Raw genomic sequence first — 19,765 nt, forward strand, 5'->3', positions numbered from 1 at the left:
TTTTCAATCGTGAACCTGATTTTTACTTCTTGATGGCGACTTTAAAAGTGGACTTTGAATCTCTCAGCTAAGACTACACATTTACCTCTCGGTGTGCACATGTAAGGTACTGTCTCTTTAAGTTGTCGCGCTCTATTACATTCCTTTAGTGTTTTCATTTTCAACTTTACCAGAGGCAACAGACACTCAGTGACAAGATGGACTCTTCCAAAGGTAAGACTAATACACCTCATCGGGTAGCGGTCATAAATCCGATCAAAGAGTCTTTCCAAGTGAACCACTTTTTTTCCGTTCGCTCCTGTTGTCAGGGCCCTGCCCGCACCAGAGGGTTCCTGTTGAGACGGATGAGAGCATGACATCCTCCAGTCTGGACTTGAACTGGCCGCCCGCTTGCAAACAGTGCAGTAGCCCTACAGAAACCAGCCCGCAGAAACAAGGCTATGGGCAAGCCGGGGGGCCCGCGCACAGCGATGGCCCGTGGGGGCTCCTGGGGGGACGGCACCAGCAGGATCCCGGAGCTGCCTGTCGCGTTGCCCCCCAACCTTGTTGCGTCACCCCCGCGCGTCCGGGACAGACGACCAGCCTCTTCCCTGCAGGTGCTTGGCTTCATGGTATCAGAGAGCAGGCGCTTCTGTATGAATGTGGTCCTGTGGGGGACCACAGCGGAGGCTTCGCTGGCACTTCAGAGTGGCCCCATGGTCACTCTGTGCAGGAGGCGGAATTCTTGGAGCGTCCTTTCTCTCTCAAGTCTGAAGGGAACTGCACCCATTATGTCCCACCACAATACCCAGCAGCATGTATGAACGGTCAGTGTTATTTACATATTATGTGTTGGTGTTTAGGCCACTGCACACCAAATCCTTGTATGTTTTTATTTATCTAAAACCGTAACCCCATTAAGCCTGTTGAGTTTGAGACGTTTTTATTATTTGATTTGTTGTGACTATTTGCAATATGAGACCAAACAAAATTCATTTTGTGGATGCAGCGGGTAGTGCTAGTCCCTTTTAAATGTATTTGTTTTTAGTTGTGCAAGAATTTCAGACTAAAACCACAGACTTGGTGTGCCAAGGCCTTTACTGTCAGTGTTGGGGAACCTTTTTTTTATTTTTTTGATTGTTCTTGTTTGGTTGGTGGCTGAAGTTTCATCTAATATTTCATTATTATTTTAGATTGCATTAATGAAGGGACAATATCTAAACTAATTATAGGGTCAAATTACACAAAGACATATGTTCTCTCTTACTTTTAGTAGCATTTATATTCCTGCAGATTGTTTTATTTTTATATTTGTCTCAGAGTTTTTTGCCCCATGATAATGACAGTGAATGTAAGTTTGTCAATGGTGTTCACCTTTCAGGTCTGTGGATTATCCACAATAAATAATATATTGTTTTTGGCACGTCTATGTTCCCGGCGACTCGCGTTCACTAGCTCAGTATTCTCTTCATACAATGCGTCAAAAAACATATTTTAGAGCAAAGCTTTTCTTTCCACCCTCGGTCAAACGTTCAATGTATGTCTTCGTCTGCAGCGATGGTCCTTACCGATCTCTTACAACGAGGATCCTGGTAGGGCTGCAACTAACGATTATTTTAATAATCGATTAATCGGTCGATTCTTTTTTCAATTAATCGATTAAGCATTAAATTGCAACCTTTTATTACAAAACAGAACCAACTGCAAATTCATTATTATTAAACTATTATTAACAATAAATAATTCATAAAAAAATAAAGAAATACAAATCAGAAAACTTAACAGGATTTGTCAGAACTTGTTCTCTACACTCACAGACGCACACACTCACACACATGCACACTCACGCACACATGCAGACACACACACTCACATACATGCACACTTACACACATGCACAGACACACACTCGCACACTAAGAACTCAGAGAAAAAGAGATTCCAGAAGTAACACTCAATGTACCAACGGATAACTTACGGACAGCAATTTACCTAAACAGGTTGTTCATTAGATATCGAACTACAAATCCCAGCAACACTTCCTCTGCATGAAGCCACATTGTATCGGACTGTTGAACTCAGGTCTGCGTTCTGCACCTCAGAGGAGATATTTACGCGTTGCTTCTCTTGAAGCCTCCGCTGTATTTTAGAACGAAGACGTCATTTAACCCAACAGCGCGGCTCAAACACAAGGAATGAACGACTAGCGAGCGAGATAACGACAACGGTTAGCCTAGCTGTTAAGTTATTGTACAGGCAACGCGACTATGCAGTGACATACGAGAAGATACAGCGCGCTGCAGAAGCTCCTGGACCTTCAGTCTGCGGCGCTCCGCTCAACTGTTTTGTTCAATACTCAAACATCTCCGCGACTTATTGAGCGGCGTAATAATCGCGCGACACAACGAATCGATAATGAAATTGGTTGCCAACTTTTTTGATAATCGATTTTTATCGATTCGTTGGTGCAGCCCCAGATCCTGGTGACATGAGGGTTAACCCCCTCTATGTAGGAGTAGTAGTATGAGGAGGAGGAGTAGGAGTAGTAGGAGTAGGTCATATTGGAATATTATTGACTAATGTTGACCTACAGGAAAGTAAATCTGCTGTGTTACAGAAGTAGGACAAACGATACCATGCACAGATCCCATACGCATGTAATAGATTTCTTTTGTTATAAAAGTTACTTCCCCGACCATGTTTGTGGTGAGTTTGCATGACCTCATTATTGGTGAATTGGAAACTCTTAAGCATTTATTTATTTATTTTTAAATGATTGCTTCTCTCTGCAGGCCCCAATCCAATGCAGGGGAGTCGTGTCCGACAGTGTGCGTGCTGCCCTCCAGCAAATGTTCCACGTCACAATGATAATTATCATTATCAACAGCTGACCCCCCACGGTCAGCTGCAACCTAAATATACTCCAAATACTCGCTATGGGTCCGTGCCTCAACACGTGGGCCCTCCTCGAGAAGTGATGCACGAGGTCGACGTGTGCCGCTCCCTCCAGGCCGCTCCCGCGCCGACCACGAGGGAGATCCGGAGGACCATCAGCCTGTCTGAGGAGTACAGTACGTCAGTGTCCCTGCATGCACCTGGGCTCTTGATTGTAGGAAGTGTAATGGCATGGATAAAAATATTTAAATGACTTTCTTGTTGACAGGGAACATTTTTATCACGTATTCAGTGGACACAGCCGCAGAAATCCTTCCTTTTACCAAATTTCTGACTGATCAGGGGTTCAACCCGGCAGTAAGTCATGTCTTCGTCACCTTTTTTTGCATCTCGGTGTCTTTCCGTACGAACACTCACACTTAACGTGCTTGTCTGCTGACAGATTGACATCTTTGACAATCCGATCCGAAGAATGGGCATCAACAAATGGATGGACCGCTTTTTGAATGACGTAAGTCGGGCCGTCGAGTCTGAATCAGAACTTTGTGATAGAAGTCTTCTGCAAACAGCCGACGGTGTGCTGTCATTTCACAGAAATCGGTGCTCATCATCGTGGTCATCAGCCCCAAGTACAGGGAGGACGTGGAGGGACATGGAGACGACGAGCACGGCTTGCACACCAAGTACATTTACAATCAGGTGAGCAGCCGTCAACAACTGAGGACTGTGGGAAATGTCACATTCTGGCAGGTTTGTGTCATGAGGGCATTTTATCATTGTTCCCACAGTGTTTGTGCGACACAAGTGCTGAAGCAACCGGCTGCTCAATAGTGCTCAAGGCAACTCTCTGTAAAGCCTGTTGTGTGTGTATGTGTGTGTGTTTTGTGCACCTTCTGTGTCTATCTCACATGCTACTTGACCCATCGGCTGAATATGTTCTGTGTGCATGTTTGACTGTGGGCTCAAGAAGCTTCGTGTTTGCAGCGATTCACTCTTAAAAAAGAAGAAAAAGTATTCTTTTGACCTCATATTTACTGTTTTTATGAACTCGCTACTCCTAACCCGGGCGGTGAGCTTATGGAGAACCCTGATAATCATGTGTTCCTCTCGTCACAGATCCAAAATGAGTTCATCCAACAAGGCTGCCTGAACTTCAGACTGGTACCCGTGTTGTTTCCAAACGCATTCAAGGCAAGTGATGAGCGATGAAGAGCAATCGTACAAAAAACATACGGCCCACATGTGATAAGAGGCCTCTCCATTAAAGTCCAGGAATTGTAGCAGTGGAGTTTTTAAACGTAGAAAGAACATAAGAAACAGAAGATGTTTGTAGTTGTTGGATTTCAACAATCCTCGTTGTACACATCTCACTTTGCTCATATCTCACTTTTTGGGTAAATTAGGAGGTGCACGTTTAGGTTCTAGCATTCTAACACTGTCCTGCTGTGTGTCCGTCTGTTTGCAGAGACACGTCCCCAACTGGCTCCAGAGCACCAGGATCTACCACTGGCCCCGGGACACCCAGGACCTGCTGCTGCGCCTGCTCAGGGAGGAGCGCTACATCATCCCCCAGCGGGGGCCGAGCCTCACTCTCACCGTTCGTCCACTCTGAGAAAATCTAAAAAAAAAAAAGGATAGACACACGTGTGGAAAATAAGCATTTTTTTGTTTTCACTCTCGAGCAACTCATCCACCTCGAGGAGGACGAACCTTGAACCTTTAGTTAAAGTCAAAGCAGAAAACGAATGTATCGCGGAACGGAAAAGGATAAGCAGGAAAAAACAACATTCTGTGATATTTTTCTTTTGAAATTCTTATGAGGCTACATCCCAACAGCAATTTGGTAAATCAAATGCTCTTATAGAAAATAAAATAATAAAAGCTTTCTCTGCAGATCTCGCAACTTTTGGAGCTCGTTCAGCTGCTTTCATAGGAAAAGAAAAAGAGTCAGCAACACGCATAGCGCTTGTTTTAATTTTGCAACGCCACTTTAAAATGTAATTTCAAAATCATCATTACAGACTTATTCATTAAATTACTTTCTTCATGTTGTATTATTTCATTTAAGCCTAGGCAGAATATATTATAATAAGATGATAAAAAATAAAATACATTATTTATATTTGCTTTAAAAAAAAAGGGTTTTATTCTTGAATAGATCATAATCAACACTGTAAATTAATACATACATATACACATATATATATATATATATATATATATATATATATATATATATATATATATATATATATATATATATATTCCAATGACAATTACACATTGTATTTCTTGAGCTGATATCTCACCAGTAGGGGGCAGCATATGCCAAATAATAACTCATTGGTTACACTTTCCTCCAATATTCCATTATAGTATTGACATTCTGGTTTCATCTTACTTTTGAATAAATGCCATTGTTTTAACAAGCTGGTGAGTAAATCTAATTTATTTATCAAAAGGAGTTTTTGAGTGTCATGAGAGTCACATCGTGAGAAAAGACCTGTTGACGGGGCACAGGAAGTATTGCAACCGAAACGTATGTTGAACACTTACGACCTACTAAATATGTTGGACCCCTCACACTGCCCGCTTAACTTCCTCATCGGAGCACAGACGATGGTACAAGTGTTCCTCATATCAGCTCCAGCAGGACGGTTCTGTCTGTAAACACCAGGGCCGCCAGCACCAATAAATCCTCTGTTTGTTATTGTTCCAGGACTTTCACGCCACTTGAGTCTGCCTTATCTGGTGAGTCCAAAGCAACAAGCCTCAGATCCCCCTCCCAACCTCAAAAAAGGCCCTCGTAAAAAAATACTGCCTACATAATTTTGCCACAGGCCCTGAGACGTATCCGTCCTGTTGTCGTCACTGCAGTGAAAGTATGGAGTCCATCAGCTCTCAGACCCAAACAGCAACCGTTGTGGGAGGAGGTGAAAAAGTCATAGAGGCAAGGTTACCATCTCCCTCCCAGGTACGGCCCGCTACATCACACGAGCAGAGTTTCACGGCTTGACATTATCGTTGTTATTCTTCTGACAACTACGCAAAGTCCACCGGGTAAGTTTAAGATGGTGTTTGCAGACGGTGTAAAATATTGAGTTATTGCACAGCCGAACTCCAAAGATGAACAAAGAGGTGGGCCAATGGTGAAGCCACCAAAGCCATAAATGTACTTCCTGTACAGTTTCTTATCTACAGAGACCAAAACTGTTCATTGTTGAGCTGCAGGGGTGGCACATTTTCTCATGAGTGAGATGTTAAACATTGTATACAAGTATTTTGTATTGCAAAACACACAGCTGAAATCTCTGACGCTTGTGTTAACCATGGACCTTACTTTCAGGCCTTAAACCAAAAGTTAATTCCCACTATTGACTCGATTCCGGAGCCAGCCTCAAGTGGCCATTTGAGGAACTGCAGTTGTGGGCACTGAAGTGTTGCTGGCTTAATTTCGCCGCTTGCTTAGGATACGGTTGGAAGTTCATGGAAAAATCAAGGAAGAGGACCATGAGTTTGGAGTTTGTTTCTTTTGTTTTTGGTCAAATGCTCGGTCACCCTGAATACACTTGGATTTTGTCTGGACATGACTAGTTTGTGGGATCAGACCTCTGCGTACCCCTGCCAGTCTTCACTGACAAGACGTGGTCTACTTTTGTATTTCTGGGCGATCCTTTGAGTGCCTCACTTTACTGCAGGGAACACAGATGGGTTTTCATGATGGAAGTGAGCATGAAATATCACTTTTCCCCCTTAGATTGAGGACATCCGCACTAAAAATGTATGCGCTTAGTGTACTGTAAAGCACTTTAGACCAAACACTGCATTAAATACGGCATATACAATAAGTCGGTGAGTTTTGATGCACTCATAGACTTCGGGTGTGCTTGCTGGCAAACGTAAGCAGATTCCTGCTGATGGGCTCATTAAGAGGGTCAGGCTTTCTCGCTCAAGGTCGGCACACACTCAAGCAGACAGAGGTTCCCCATCCATCTCGATGAAAAAGGCTAATTAGACATTTTTCATCCCCGACAGCGATGTCCCCAGCATGAACCGGATCGAACCAGCTGTTTGGAGAGGGGTTATGGCTCCTTCAGTGGAGAGAAGATACGCTGCTCTCCGCCATGTATGGGCCATTACAGCAACTGAGTGGAATACTGAACAGAACAGAGATGTGTGGGAGGCAGACGGGCGTCACCAATCGGGTGCTGGGGAGAAAGAAAACAGTGTGTTTGGAGACTCTGACAGTTTTTTTGGGGGGAAAAAACCCAAAGTTGTGATTGATAAAGTGTTCAGTTAAAGTCTGACTTTAACTCAGAGACCCACGTCGACATATTTGTCTTTTGGACAGGGGATGTGAGGAGGAGATGTAGCTTAACGGTGCATTAATGCCACATAGAAGTGGTCTGAATCATCTGGAAGATGTAAGTTTATCGAGTCATCAATCAGCAATAAACATTATGTTTATATATAATTTAAGGGCTAAGAAACATTATAATGGAAGTAGATGACGACTATTCACATGCCGTATTGGGTCTTAAAAAAGCAATTTCGGGGGGTTTGATACCATTGGTGACACAGATTTGGTGTGGAATTTAACTGTTTGACCACTCCTTTTTGTGTTGTTTAAATCGTCAGAAAGGCCTCGAGAGACACATCAAAAACTGCAAGAATTGCATTATTCACCATTTGAATGGTCCAGCACTTCAGTTCTGGAAACTGCTCAGAAGCCCCTTTCATTGTCCACATACCTATTAAAGTCATGGGTCCCTTTTGAATGTCCCAGGGTCGCCAGTTTGTGATTGTAAAGTTACATTAGGACACGATTATCCCAGAGGTCATAACAGGTCATTTTATTTAGTGACGTACAGTTCCACAATGTGAAAAAGCAGCGCACACATGGTACTCAAAGGTGGCTATGACCCTGAAGAGGAGATAAAGGATAAGACTGTTTTGATTTGTCTAAAATATTGATTGTGCTGTCCTTATAAGCTGCCTTCATTAAACATCACTACAGCACTCGTCAATAACAAATATAAATTATATAATTATTTCAGAAGTAAGCTGTGGTTGCCTTATATTCATCTCACTGTATTTGAATGTAGTTGAATCATTTTGTATCAATGTAATATTCCTATATAAACAGATTTTTTTTTAAATTTCTGTTTAATTTTTTATGTTTTCTTGTATCTCCCCCTCTATCACAGGAAACACATCAGCCAATGAGTTTTTGATAAGTGCACTCCTCACCAATGGGTATATGATGCTTTCCAACTTCTTGATCTGATCCTTATTATTATTGTTTATGCTGCAGAGGCAAATGAGGTGAAATATCGTCAAGCGTTGCGGGAAGTCCCACAATGCTGTTTCCTGTTTCCACCTGAAAACGGATTTTGTTACAAAATAAAGGTTCGCCAATGGCATCGGTTTAAAGCTCCTGCTTGGTGCAGCATTGCTTGATATTCACTAAATTGTAAGTACTTGCATTGTTGAAAATGATACTTACAGACATATCCCTTTTTAATTTTATTATTGATGATCTAAAAGCACTTTCCCACCAGGCGTGCGTGAGTGAAGTCTAAGGAGTTGGGCATAGTATCATATTACACACACAGGTCTGAAAAGCCTATGCTTCCTGTGCAGGTTTGAATTGATACATAGCGTAACAAAATGGATCAATAACTAGGCTTTTAGGGTCTTTTAATGGATTCTGAGTGGAGCTTCTGTCCAACTGACTTTTCTTTTCCATGAATAACAAGAAGTGTGATTGTGGTCATGTGAGTGGCATGCTCTTCGTCCTCATACTTAGGCACTTTATGTTTTGTCTTAAAATTGTTCTTTAGCTTTCATGTCAATTGAACATTTGCCCATTTGTTGGTCACTATTTTTTCACATTCCGTCCTCATCTTTTAATTAACAGATATTTTAACTTCTTATTTTGTGGATTTATTTTTTATATAAGAGTCTTGACTTGCAGTCCTTGTTTTTCTTTTATCTTACTGTGTGTATTGTGACGAGTGGCAAACTGTCAATACAAATTCCTTTGTATGTGAGCCGTGAAAACCTAAAACCTGTTTGTGAATGAATATTTAATTTTCATTGTTCAAATTTGTATGCTCTTATTTTGAAATATCAAACACTCACAATTCCGGATATTACTAGAGTGTGTGTGTGGGGGGGGGGGGTTCTTGTCGTTTTTTACTCTCACCGTTTATAGCGAACGCCAAAAAATACAACCTGTTTATTCCGCCCTACCCTTTCAGCAACAAAGTCGAAGGGAGTCGTGCAAGACGAATGTAAACGGTCTCTGTGCTGGTGAAACAAATGTCAGCGCACTGAAGTCATCGTGGTTATCCGGCAGTCGATGAAGTCACAGTCTATCACTGCTGGCCATAAACAAACATGCCAGACGCAAAAGTATTTCCAAAGTAAACCCGTCGCTATGTGCTTCTGTGTTACTGCGCCGGGGACTTATCGACGCTGCTTTTATTCTGAAAAACCACAGTCGGCAGTGCTACCCGTGTGCCTTCTCGCCAGCTTACCTCGCGTCATATGTCGGCTAACGCGGCTAGCCTGTTATGGAAGCAGAGGGAGCACATCAGAGTGGTTGTCTGATCCAGCGGGGCTGGCTGGGACTAGTTCTGAGGCGTGATTTGGACAGATAACGCCACATACCGGAAGCCCGGGGAACGTCTTCCTGGCTGATAAACAAAAACACCACAGAGTAAGAGAGAGAGAGAGCTAAACGCACGGGACTGCCACAATTACAAGTACAACATGGACCTGACAACTGCGGAGCGTCCGGTAATTCCTCGCCGCGACTGAACCCTCAGACGGCGGCACTTCGGGGCGCGCTGGAACCGCGGGGAATCTTTGTTCACGTCTTTTTTTCATGGGACACAACCGGGCTTCCCCTCCGCTTTCTGTCCTCGTCCCTACCGTCGTGACAGCGCTCCCCTCGGCCGCCGTCGGCTGGCCACAGAGGCGCCCTCGTCGCATGGACTCCTAACGGTAGTTTTGGGGTTCTTCTGGCGGACGCGGCAGTCATGTTCGCCGTGCGTATCGTCACCGCGGACTTCTATCTGGCGAGTCCTATTAAAGACCTGGACGTCTGCCATTCTGAATTCAGGGAGAGCGGCGTGAAGAAAGTGCCGGTGGTCCGGATATTTGGAGCAACACCTGCAGGTGAACCTCCTTTCTTCAGTGTGTGTGTGTGTGTGTGTGTGTGTGTGTGTGTGTGTGTGTGTGTGTGTGTGTGTGTGTGTGTGTGTGTGTGTGTGTGTGTGTGTTTATACTTCATGATTTAAAGGAAGCTAATGGTGGCCGTGCTTTTTGCAGCACGCGGCATGTTACGTGCTGCTGTTTGGACGCAAACAGCAGCAAGCTGTTAGAGGAAGCTTAACGGGTCTCGTATACAAAATGTCAACAGGAAGATGATGTAGGGTGTTGACACATTGTACTAACGTGGTTTGCACCGCTGTTGCTTTGCATACGGGTCTGCCCGCAGCGGTGGGAGTCCTTCTGCTGCTGCTCCCTCCTCCTTTTCCTCCTCCTCACACGGCTTTCTGCTTTGTTTTCGCTCCGTAGTGGCATGGTGATGGAGGAAAGGTTTGAGGCGGGAGAACACAGCGCTGGTCTGTGAGGGCTCCACTTGTGTCCCTAACCTGCCACATGTGGCGTTCAGGGACAGTTCGTGCATTCCCTGTTATATGCCGGTTCTATTGTGTTGACAGCAACCTGTGGAGTGTGGACAGTCTAGACTGCATCGTGCTGCCCCTCTCCGAGCTTTATTTTATTTATTTATTTATTTTTCCAGTAAAAACGACCGCGATATGCAAAACTTTGCCGTGTGCTCGCGCGGGGAGGGGGCGGGCGCGTCGGCTTACTGGAGGGACTGCAGCACGATTCAAGGCAGAGACTGAAATGGGTGTGGGGGGGGGGGTCTATAATAGCAGACGGAAAACGGTACAGTATGAGAGGACATCATGACGGCACATTAATATGCAGGATGTAATGTTGATGTACATGAGAACATTCACTGTGTTGCAATGGAAGCTGACAGTGCAATACCTTTTTATATAGACAGATTACTGTACTGTATTATTATATATATATATATATATATATATATATATATATATATATATATATATATATATATATATATATATATATATGCGCATAAATATACATACAATAGTGTATTTGTGTTTTTATTTGAGATCTGGCACATGCACTGCTCTCTAATAAACCCATTACAGTCGATGACTCTGGGTACCTTAATCCCCACGGCTCTAAACAATGGAATAATTTCCTGCACAATGGTAGGGCATTAAAACTCAGCCAAATCCTCATGCGACTGCCGTGCCCTCTCCTCAACCCGATTTACCAGGTGAAAACACCATTGCAGTACAGTGACTGTGTATTTAAAAAAAAAAAATCAGGGCTCGACAGTTGGTGATAGTTGTGGGGGGTGTATCCTCCCTGGGATGACCCAGAGCAGCGTCCAACAGGGTATAGCTCAGTAAGGATTAAAGGATTTGGAGGGTACTGTGGGTCAGGGTTAGGGTGTCAGGTCTAATTTGGGTCTGTTATAAACTTTCACGCTCGCATACAGTTGTGCATATGAGGTTGCCCCACACACACTATGACGTTTTTTTCTGCCATCTAAAACATATGGTTGATTTGGTGTCTTTCTTTTGTGTGCTAACAGAAGAACTTGAAAACAATTTGAAAATGTCACCTTGGCTTTTGGAAATTGTGTTGGAATTACTAACTAAACCCCAAATATCATTGAAATTTACAAAAATATAAAGGACAATACATGACTATAGAGATTACCTGTCTGCCCATCACATAGTTTATATCAACATCATTTTATCTCTTGTCCACTTTAAAGGAAGATTTGTCTCATAATTGTAGTGGTTTAGACTCTGGGTCGTGGTGACTTTGCATTTAGGGCAGCTGGTTGCCCTTTGTTAGTTCCAATAGTTTATTCAATAACCATCTCCTACATTTGACATCACCAACAGTTTTCCCTCACAAAAATGTCACATCATCAATAACATATTTGTTTGGTTTTAGCAACCCTAACCCAGCTTGGTCCGCCTCGTTATATCCAGCGATTTCCTCGCTTCCTGCCCAAGGTTTGATGGCCAGAAACACTCTGTCCACAGCAAAATAGGAAACTACGGCCAGAGGACAGGTCCTCTACAGATACTGACACCGCCGCACAATTCTAGCGGGTTATAAGAGATGTGTAGTGTACCTTTTGAAAAAGATATATATAATGAGCCAGTGTGCACAAAACGAGTATGTACACAAACACAGTAGTTGGCCTTGTTCCTTTGGTATAAATGTGCTTTAAGTCAGACTTTGGTTTGCAGTAATGATAAAGTAGTGTGTCTGCAGCGCGTGTGTGTACTCCTTGCAGGTTCTCGTAGTTTTGACTCTGCTCTTGCTCAGCTCACGTATTACTCGGGGCGAGCCGGAGTCCCGAGTTAGCTCTGCGTTTCCAGAAATAAAATTACATCACCATCTGGAACACATAGAGGCACACTTTTTTTCTCTCTCCCTGGAGCTTAGGAACAGTCCACGCCCACTGAAAAGGAGTTACTTTGCAATATTTCCCATTCGCCCTCCGCAGTCATTTCTATTGTCTGCCCCGAGGGCAGGAACTCGAGCTGCTCTGCTTAATGTGTGTCTGCTCTTATCTCGTCACTGCGTTCACCCCGGTCAACGGCGCATCTGCGCCATGTGGCTCTGCCTGCAACCCCAGGCTTCATAGTCCCTGTCCTTCTCTGACCCAAGCCATGCACACTCCCACCAATCAGCCCTGTGTAATTCTAAACCAAGCTTCCTGCCTCTCCCCCCTCTCCTCTCTTTGTTAGCATTCGGAGGCTGGCCTTGCCTGTGCTGCACACATTACTGTACATGCATCCATCTCTGCAATAAAAGAAGGGAGGGGGCGAGATCCCTTTGTTGTGAAAATCAGCATCTATTAACGGACTGTGGTGGGAAAATATATCTCCCAGGGAGGTCAACTTTGGGTCTTTTTTCCTCGCACGGCTAAGAGTTGTGCTCAAGGCGGCTGTAACCCTTTATTTCAGGTTTTGACAGCATTGATCTCCACCCGCTGATCCCAGCAAGCTTGGCCCCGGGGTGCGCTGACAGTTTCCCTCTGGGACCCCGCGGCAGCGGGAGCCGTACCAATTTTGGTTCCATTGCTCGGACATGTGCACTCGAGTGTTCATTGAGGGGGAGAGGGAGAGGGAAGAAGTGCATGACCAATTGACCTGAATGAGAGGGGGCCGGGCATGAAGCGTATGGAGGAGTTAAAGCAAAGGGGCCTCCTTTCTCTCTCCCGCAACCCACTCACCCCCCAGGTTGAGCTCTCTCCAGGGGAGCTCTTAACGCCATCTGAAGGAATTCCTCCCGGATCCATTAATAGGATAATAGGGGAATTCAAAAGGACTCTGTGGCTCATTAGACAGAAGGTCATTGTCCCCTTAACTTTCCTCGCTCTCTCTCCCTCTCTCTCCCAGTCTGCTATTCCGACTGCTTCTAATCACATTGGAATCGAGTGAGATGCCGATTTGTTGATTTGAAGGCTCTGGATTTGCTTTTTGTTTATAACGTAAAACAAATAAGTAATATAGTTTTGTTCCTGGGAGTGTTTGGTGTTGTCTGATGCAATTTTAGCGACATGCAGGTTTACCAGACTAAGGCGGAGCTGCGCTGGGCGATGGCTGCTTCACACTATTCCTCATTCTGTGGTGGTTTGCACACAGATAGAGGGTCGGCTTCTTGTCAGGGCTTTTTAGAAGTGAAATCAGAGGAAGGGATGTGTGACAGGATTTTGCCTGTCTAAAGCTTCTGTTGTCACGAGATGTTGGTGAGAGACATAGGCAGGGGACACAGGAAGAGGTGGTTTCACTGCTCTAGGCACAGCTATAGTGACAGCTCTGTTTTACCTGGAGGTTGGGACTGAAAATGGGTTTGGGAACAATTCAAGATTTTATGAAGGGTTAGTTCCGTTGTTTGAATTTCACACAAAAATGAGATGCGTCTTATCTGAGAATCCACCTTCATATATTGTTGTTTCCCACTCAGTTTCTGACAATATTAGCTCCAGTGAATCTTTGAAATAGTATCCGATGCCAGTTTGTAAGTTCACTCCAGCGGTGCCTCAGTCCGTAAACGGTTAGTACATGGCGCCGACTGGCAGGTACCTCGCACCTCTCAGGTGCCCGTCGTGCTGGCAACGATACCATTTTCGTCACGTCTGGTTTCAGAGAGGCCTATAAGAGACAGTCAGGGCAGCCACAGCAAAGAGTTTATTACAAGGCCTGTGGGAACTGAGTGGCAGGAGGCTTTGTCTCTGAATACCTGAATGCCACAGGTGCATTACAGTCAGAGGCGGAAGGGCCCGAGCAAAGTGTAGTCAAAGGCGGATGCGATTGTCCCCACTGCTGATTTATCTGACATCTATACTATCAAGAGTCCACCAGGGATTTGCAAATTTGTCATGTTGTCGATAGTGTTGGGTATCAAAAAAGGGTGTCAATATGGCTTTGATTCAACGCTGCAAGCAATCGCCAGCATGCTAATTACAACTCAAAGCCGTATGGAGGTGATTGCGAGGCTGCAGATATCTGGGACTTTTCATCCAACCTGCTGAATGTGGCGCTTTTTAACATTCCTTTTAATATTTAAAACAACTCCACTGGATGGGGAGAAAGCACTGACAGGGTTTTTATCTTGTTGTGCTCAGGAAGGTATTATATGGTGGAGGCCCGCACCAATATTAATAATAATAAGTCTCGGGATCCAAGGGCCTTTGGTTGCGTGTCTTACCCCGCTCTTATCTCCCTTTGTTTCCACTCATCCTCTTGCAACAAACCTCCACATCGTTTGCCAATAGAAGGCCTTTGAACGTAACACTGGGACGGGGGAAGCATTTGAATGCAGTAGGTACTTTCCGCAGCCCCTATGCCACTTCAGGCAAGGATTCTATTCTGAGTCACAATTCCTGCTCAATTTAGCTATGATCTATTTTGACCTCAGCGAGTGGTTGCATTGTGCCATAACCTCTTCCGCTCCTTGGCGTTTACATGAGCAAACTAGAACGTTGCAGCCACTACCTGGTGGATTTCCTTTTTGTCGTGAAGGAGCTGTGAGTTCACAGCAGCTGCCTCCTGTTCTTGCTGCTGCAGTTGGTATGATTGATAGCTATAATGGCTCCCTCAGGTTCCTCGGTGGGTATCCGAAGGCGTGACTGGCGTGGCACTGCAGCAGTCCCCCTCCCTTCCCCCCAAGGAATTTTTTGTCACCGTCAGGTGCGACGAGTGACCCTCACCATAACTATTTAGTTAGTCTTTTCCCACAATTGAAAGCAATCCTGCATTGACTGTCTTCTGAACTGACCCGTCCTTTCAGCTGCCAAGCTCCCGTTCACCGGGCTGACCAGGCTTTGGCGGTCGCGGTGCTTACTCATTTTAAGAAACAAAACATCCTTGCTTGTCAGAGTCATTACTGTCACCAGGCTGTGGCATAGTTATTGAGTTAAATGTACAGACAAAGCAAAAACAATAACCACGAAAATGGAAAATTAAAAGAGTAGAAAAATCAGACCCGAATCAACTACGGCCTGTTAAACTGCTACAGTAAGAAAACAGTGTCTGCGTCCTGTGAGGTCATATTGTTAACCTGCCATTTCAATCTATATGTTTTTTTTCTTCTTTAAGACAAGTACTAAACGGCTACACATTTTAAAGGCAGTGCTTGCCCTGTGTGTATTATAATCCCTTTAAGGCATTCGGGTCGTGACTGAGTGAGACTTGGAGCCTTGGAGTTGCCGTCTCTAACAGCTGTATGCCAGGTGGTGTTGCCAATCAAGTGATATGATTTAGTTCATGGCCATCGTGAGATGGGCGGATGAGGAGGGAGGCGGGGATGACAGGAAGTATTTATCTTTTGATGCAGCTGTATAAAAAAGCCAGTGTTTGATGTGAAGTGCCCGCTAGAGATTTGCCCTCCATTTATTTCCCCTCCCCCCACAACCATGAATCAGGCTTCTGCAATGTAGTTCTGTGTGGTCTAAAGAGGGAGGGACCCGTGTTGGCACGTGGTGCTGGGTCATTTCAGGTCTCTTCCCGGCTCTGAGTCGGAGCTCCTCCCCTCTCCTCCTGCGCCATTGTCCCAACGGGGGGAGAGGAGGAGGAAAGAGGAGCAGGGTGCCCCCACTTTGTCCGCTGAGCCGGCGAGTGAGAGACTTCCCACTCTGCATTCCCCCCAGGGCCACTCGCAGTGCTGCAGGAGAACTCTGCAGTGTTTCAAAGCAGATTAAGACCTTGTTTAAAAAGAATGAAAGGATTTGGCAGGCCGAGGAAAGCTTGAATCGCTGCTGGAGGGAGAGAATACTTTGAACCTGCCATGCTGTGCCATTCAGGATGGATGTTAATGAGAACCGTGCGAGTGTGCGTGTACACAAAGGCAAACAAAGCGATTACGTTTTCATCTGTGGCATTGGGTATATCTCTAAATTAAGGTGGAGTAGTGTTGCTTCCTGTTGTTATTATAGGAATGCACTAATGCTCCAGCACACAAGCGTTGTGATTAATGCATTGTTGCGCAATAATTGGATTTGTAGGATTCTTGCCTCTGCATGTAAAGTCTTGCTATTCGGCTTTTGACATGAAACCCAAGCTTCCTAGTCTTTGCTTGGCCTTTTTTGTAAAGCCTGAGATCAGATCTAATCCAACATGTTGGAAGACTTTGCATACTTTTGTCCTAATTCAGGGGCTGTAGTCACCGAGGGCTGCATTGGGACACGGCTCCTCATCGGCAGAGGAGAGCTATTAATGTCCGCCGTTAGCAGTTTACGGGCAGGATGGCCCTGTCTCTCAATTGTCTATTGTATCTATGGATTTATCTATTGTTATTTATTGTATCCATCTATGTATAGTATATACTGGTTGTGTTCAATACACTATTTCTTTGGAGCGTGTGCCAATTTACCAAAAGTATAACCGTTTATCGCTTCCTTGTGTTTTCCTTTGTAACGCTGGGCAGAATGACACCTCACATTTGAAAGACAGCTGATAGAAACATCCACAGTGTTTAATAATGACCAGGGCATCCGGGACACGGTTCAGCTGTTTAGAAGGGCAACGGCAGTGCTGTGAGCCTCCCACAGCAAGGGAGCAACTGGACTTCAGAACGGTTTCCAAAAACCATCTGGGGCATTTTTCTGGTATACATTGGGTGCACTGATTGTCCAGTTAAAGGTGCATTTCCCGACTCTTGTGTCACCCAGTTGTGCCCCAATTGACCCAGAAGCTGCCAGAGCTACTACTGTGGAGCCCACACAGTTACTAACTGCATTCCCTGAAACAAAATGGGATCTGTGCCTTTAAGGTCTCTAGTGACTCCTTGTTTCAGTCCCTTTGGTTTCTTGTTTTTTTTAAATGTTTTGTTCCAGGATCTCTCATTTATTAGTTATGACAGGGATTGTTAATCACATAAAACACAAGTGTGCCTTTATAAGCTCCGGGTTTCACAAGAGCTTTCTTCACGCTTTCAGTTGCAAAGTCTGATACATTCCTTCACTTGGGTAAAGTCCACGACCTGCAGACCATTCACTCTTTCTGTAGAGTTTATTTTTATTCCTTTTGAATCTGAGACTGCAGTGGAAACCAACTTGTCTTTTTTCTCCTTTCTTTTTTATCAATATTTAATTTGTAAGCAGCGTACAGTCAGTTGTGAGGGCAGGCTTATTAAAGAGGGGAGGGAAAAGGAGGAGGGAGGGATATTCTGGAAGCCTAGCTCTAAAAATAGCACCAGCTTGTGAGAGTGTGCACGCTCTTGTGTGCATGCACGTGGTGGCTGGTTGGGTTGTTGTTGCCGCTACTCAACAGACCGCCGGCTCCTGAGAACAGTCTGATTAGCGTCTCCAGTCGTCTTCGGTGAAATGTTTTATATTTTTGGTAGAAATTTACCACCTGTGACGTAAGAACTGAAGAAAAAAAACAACTTTTTATTCTGTCTAGACATGCTTGGTCTCCCCCCTCCCCCCCAACACGCACGCACGCACTGTAATCTGCTCTAGTCACACCAATATCTCAGTTGCCTTTGCGTGGCCGTCCCTGTGTCGGATTGAGAGGGCACGCCTTTTTTTGGGGGGCGGGGGGTGCTGGGGAGAAGAAGAGCAAGCACGTGTGTGTCCGCGAGTGAGTCTCGCTCGCTCCAATGCACCAGCAAAGCCGCGTCCCCCGCTCCTTGTGATGTGCGGGACACGCCATGAATATCAATTGTAATAGAGAGCTTCTGGAGAGCTCAGAGGAGATCGAGATCTCTCCTCCTGTTATGATGCATGATTCCTGAGCACCAACCAGTGCAGCTCATCCTCATTATGAAATGTCACGTCATGTTCATCATTTGTATATGGGCATTTCCTTTTATAATTGGTTTACCCCCCCCCCCTCCCCCTCCCCTCTTCCTTGTCTCTCTGCCAGATCTGCCAGTCCCACTTATAAAAATCTGCAGTAACCAAGGAGGAACGGCATTCATTAAGCATCTTACAAGTGGAGGAGAGTTTTACATCATGCCTTACATAACGGAGCGCAACATCGTCGGCACTTGCCGTGTGTGGGTGTGGGGGAGGGAGGGAGAATATATATCTGCTATGTGCTGCAGGCACTCTGAGGTTTTCCCCTCTGCTGGTCACAGTCTGTGTCTCTTGCTCTGCTGGTCTAGGCCTCCTCCTCCTGTCTTCCACATTTATTTTGTTTTCCTCTGCATTCCTTTGTTTTCCTTAAAATGTTCCAGTTTCGAGGGTTTCTACTTTTGTCTTCCATGAATCGAATCGACATTTCCTTTCATCTGTTCACGCACACCCTCTTGTTCCTCCGCTCCTCCTGGATGAGAGAGAGAGAGAAAGAGAAAGGGAGACCCTTAACTTAAAGCCTCACACTCCCGCTGAACCCTCCCCGCCTCTTGTTCTTATCTTATCGCCACACACTTGCATACCTGAACTTTAACATTGGGGCAAATAGAGAGGGTATAGTGTGGGTATAGGCAAGTCCAGGGTTAAAGTTTTGTCGGCTGACCGCTGGGATAAGGAACCTCTTTTATTTTGTGGGCTGTTTGAACTCTACTTGTACCTTTTTCCTGCATGTATTTTTTTGTGTGCATGTTTGTTTGCCTTCATTAGACGTTGGAAACGTGGAGATTAATACAGGAAACAAAGCTACATGACGAGAGGGGCCCGGAACAGCAAAAAAGGTACATCAAATCAAGTAATCGAAACAGTCTTGCCGGTTTCGATTACTAACCGATTTTGATTCGATTACTTTAAAAAAATGTGTAGAAGCAAACAAACCTTTTTCTTTTTTCCACTGCATCTGCACTCTTCCCCTTGCCCTTGTCGTTTTTGTATCTCCTCCTTCTTCTCCTCCTCCTCCTCCTCCTCCTGCTTTGCTGCATGACCAATGTGTGTTATCGTCCTTGTCCCATTTGCCTGCCACTGCTCTGACTGTGGCCCCCTTTCCCCCTTTTCTACTCCAAGTTCAGCTCAGGTTATGTGGGAATAAAGCGTCCTGGTTCGTAGGGTTCTTCCTGTAAACTCTCAGCCTTCGAATTACACTCTCACTAGATGGACTGCTCCTTTCTGCGCCTCTATCTCTCGCGCTTGCTTTTTCATCTCCTCCTCCCCGCTCGGCTTCTCCCTCCCCGTTCCCTGTTTTTCTGTACGCATCATGGAAAAGCCAATCATTTGTCTTTCAGACTGATTGCTTATAGTGCATGCAATTCAATAAGACTCGAAATACAGCAACTGCCTTCATTGCTGCACCTTGTTACGCAGTCGATGGACCAACCTTTCACCCCCACC

The 19,765-nt window shown here is 44.9% G+C and overlaps 2 protein-coding genes across 3 annotated transcripts in view; both read left to right on the top strand.

Annotated features, from left to right (window-relative positions):
- The first annotated feature begins 156 nt into the window (after positions 1 to 156).
- traf3ip2a (TRAF3 interacting protein 2a) lies at positions 157 to 4,941 on the top strand. Of its 2 annotated transcripts, none has more exons than XM_068577368.1 (8): positions 157 to 213; positions 309 to 806; positions 2,772 to 3,050; positions 3,143 to 3,231; positions 3,317 to 3,385; positions 3,469 to 3,573; positions 3,991 to 4,065; positions 4,340 to 4,941. In XM_068577368.1, the coding sequence occupies exons 1-8, from the start codon at positions 198 to 200 to the stop codon at positions 4,484 to 4,486; spliced, it is 1,278 nt and encodes a 425-aa protein (XP_068433469.1). In that variant the 5' UTR covers positions 157 to 197; the 3' UTR covers positions 4,487 to 4,941. The 2 variants fall into 2 exon arrangements, with proteins under 2 accessions (XP_068433469.1, XP_068433470.1); XM_068577369.1 differs by having other exon boundaries at positions 309 to 797.
- A 4,493-nt stretch (positions 4,942 to 9,434) lies between these two features.
- rev3l (REV3 like, DNA directed polymerase zeta catalytic subunit) overlaps positions 9,435 to 19,765 on the top strand; it is a 58,768-nt gene continuing 48,437 nt past the window's right edge. Inside the window, exon 1 of the mRNA XM_068576556.1 lies at positions 9,435 to 10,059. Coding sequence (XP_068432657.1) covers positions 9,921 to 10,059 — 139 coding nt within the window. The 5' untranslated portion in view covers positions 9,435 to 9,920. The remainder of the gene's footprint in view (positions 10,060 to 19,765) is intronic.

This window comes from Clinocottus analis, unplaced genomic scaffold (genome assembly GCF_023055335.1).
Source record: "Clinocottus analis isolate CAN_PGR_092001 unplaced genomic scaffold, fCliAna1.0.p SCAF_15, whole genome shotgun sequence".
NCBI classification, from domain to species: Eukaryota; Metazoa; Chordata; class Actinopteri; order Perciformes; family Cottidae; genus Clinocottus; species Clinocottus analis.

Coding starts and splice junctions, on each gene's coding strand:
- traf3ip2a (XM_068577368.1), top strand. Junction 807..2,771: donor CCCAGCAGCATGTATGAACG/GTCAGTGTTATT, acceptor TTCTCTCTGCAG/GCCCCAATCCAATGCAGGGG. Junction 3,386..3,468: donor TGGACCGCTTTTTGAATGAC/GTAAGTCGGGCC, acceptor GTCATTTCACAG/AAATCGGTGCTCATCATCGT.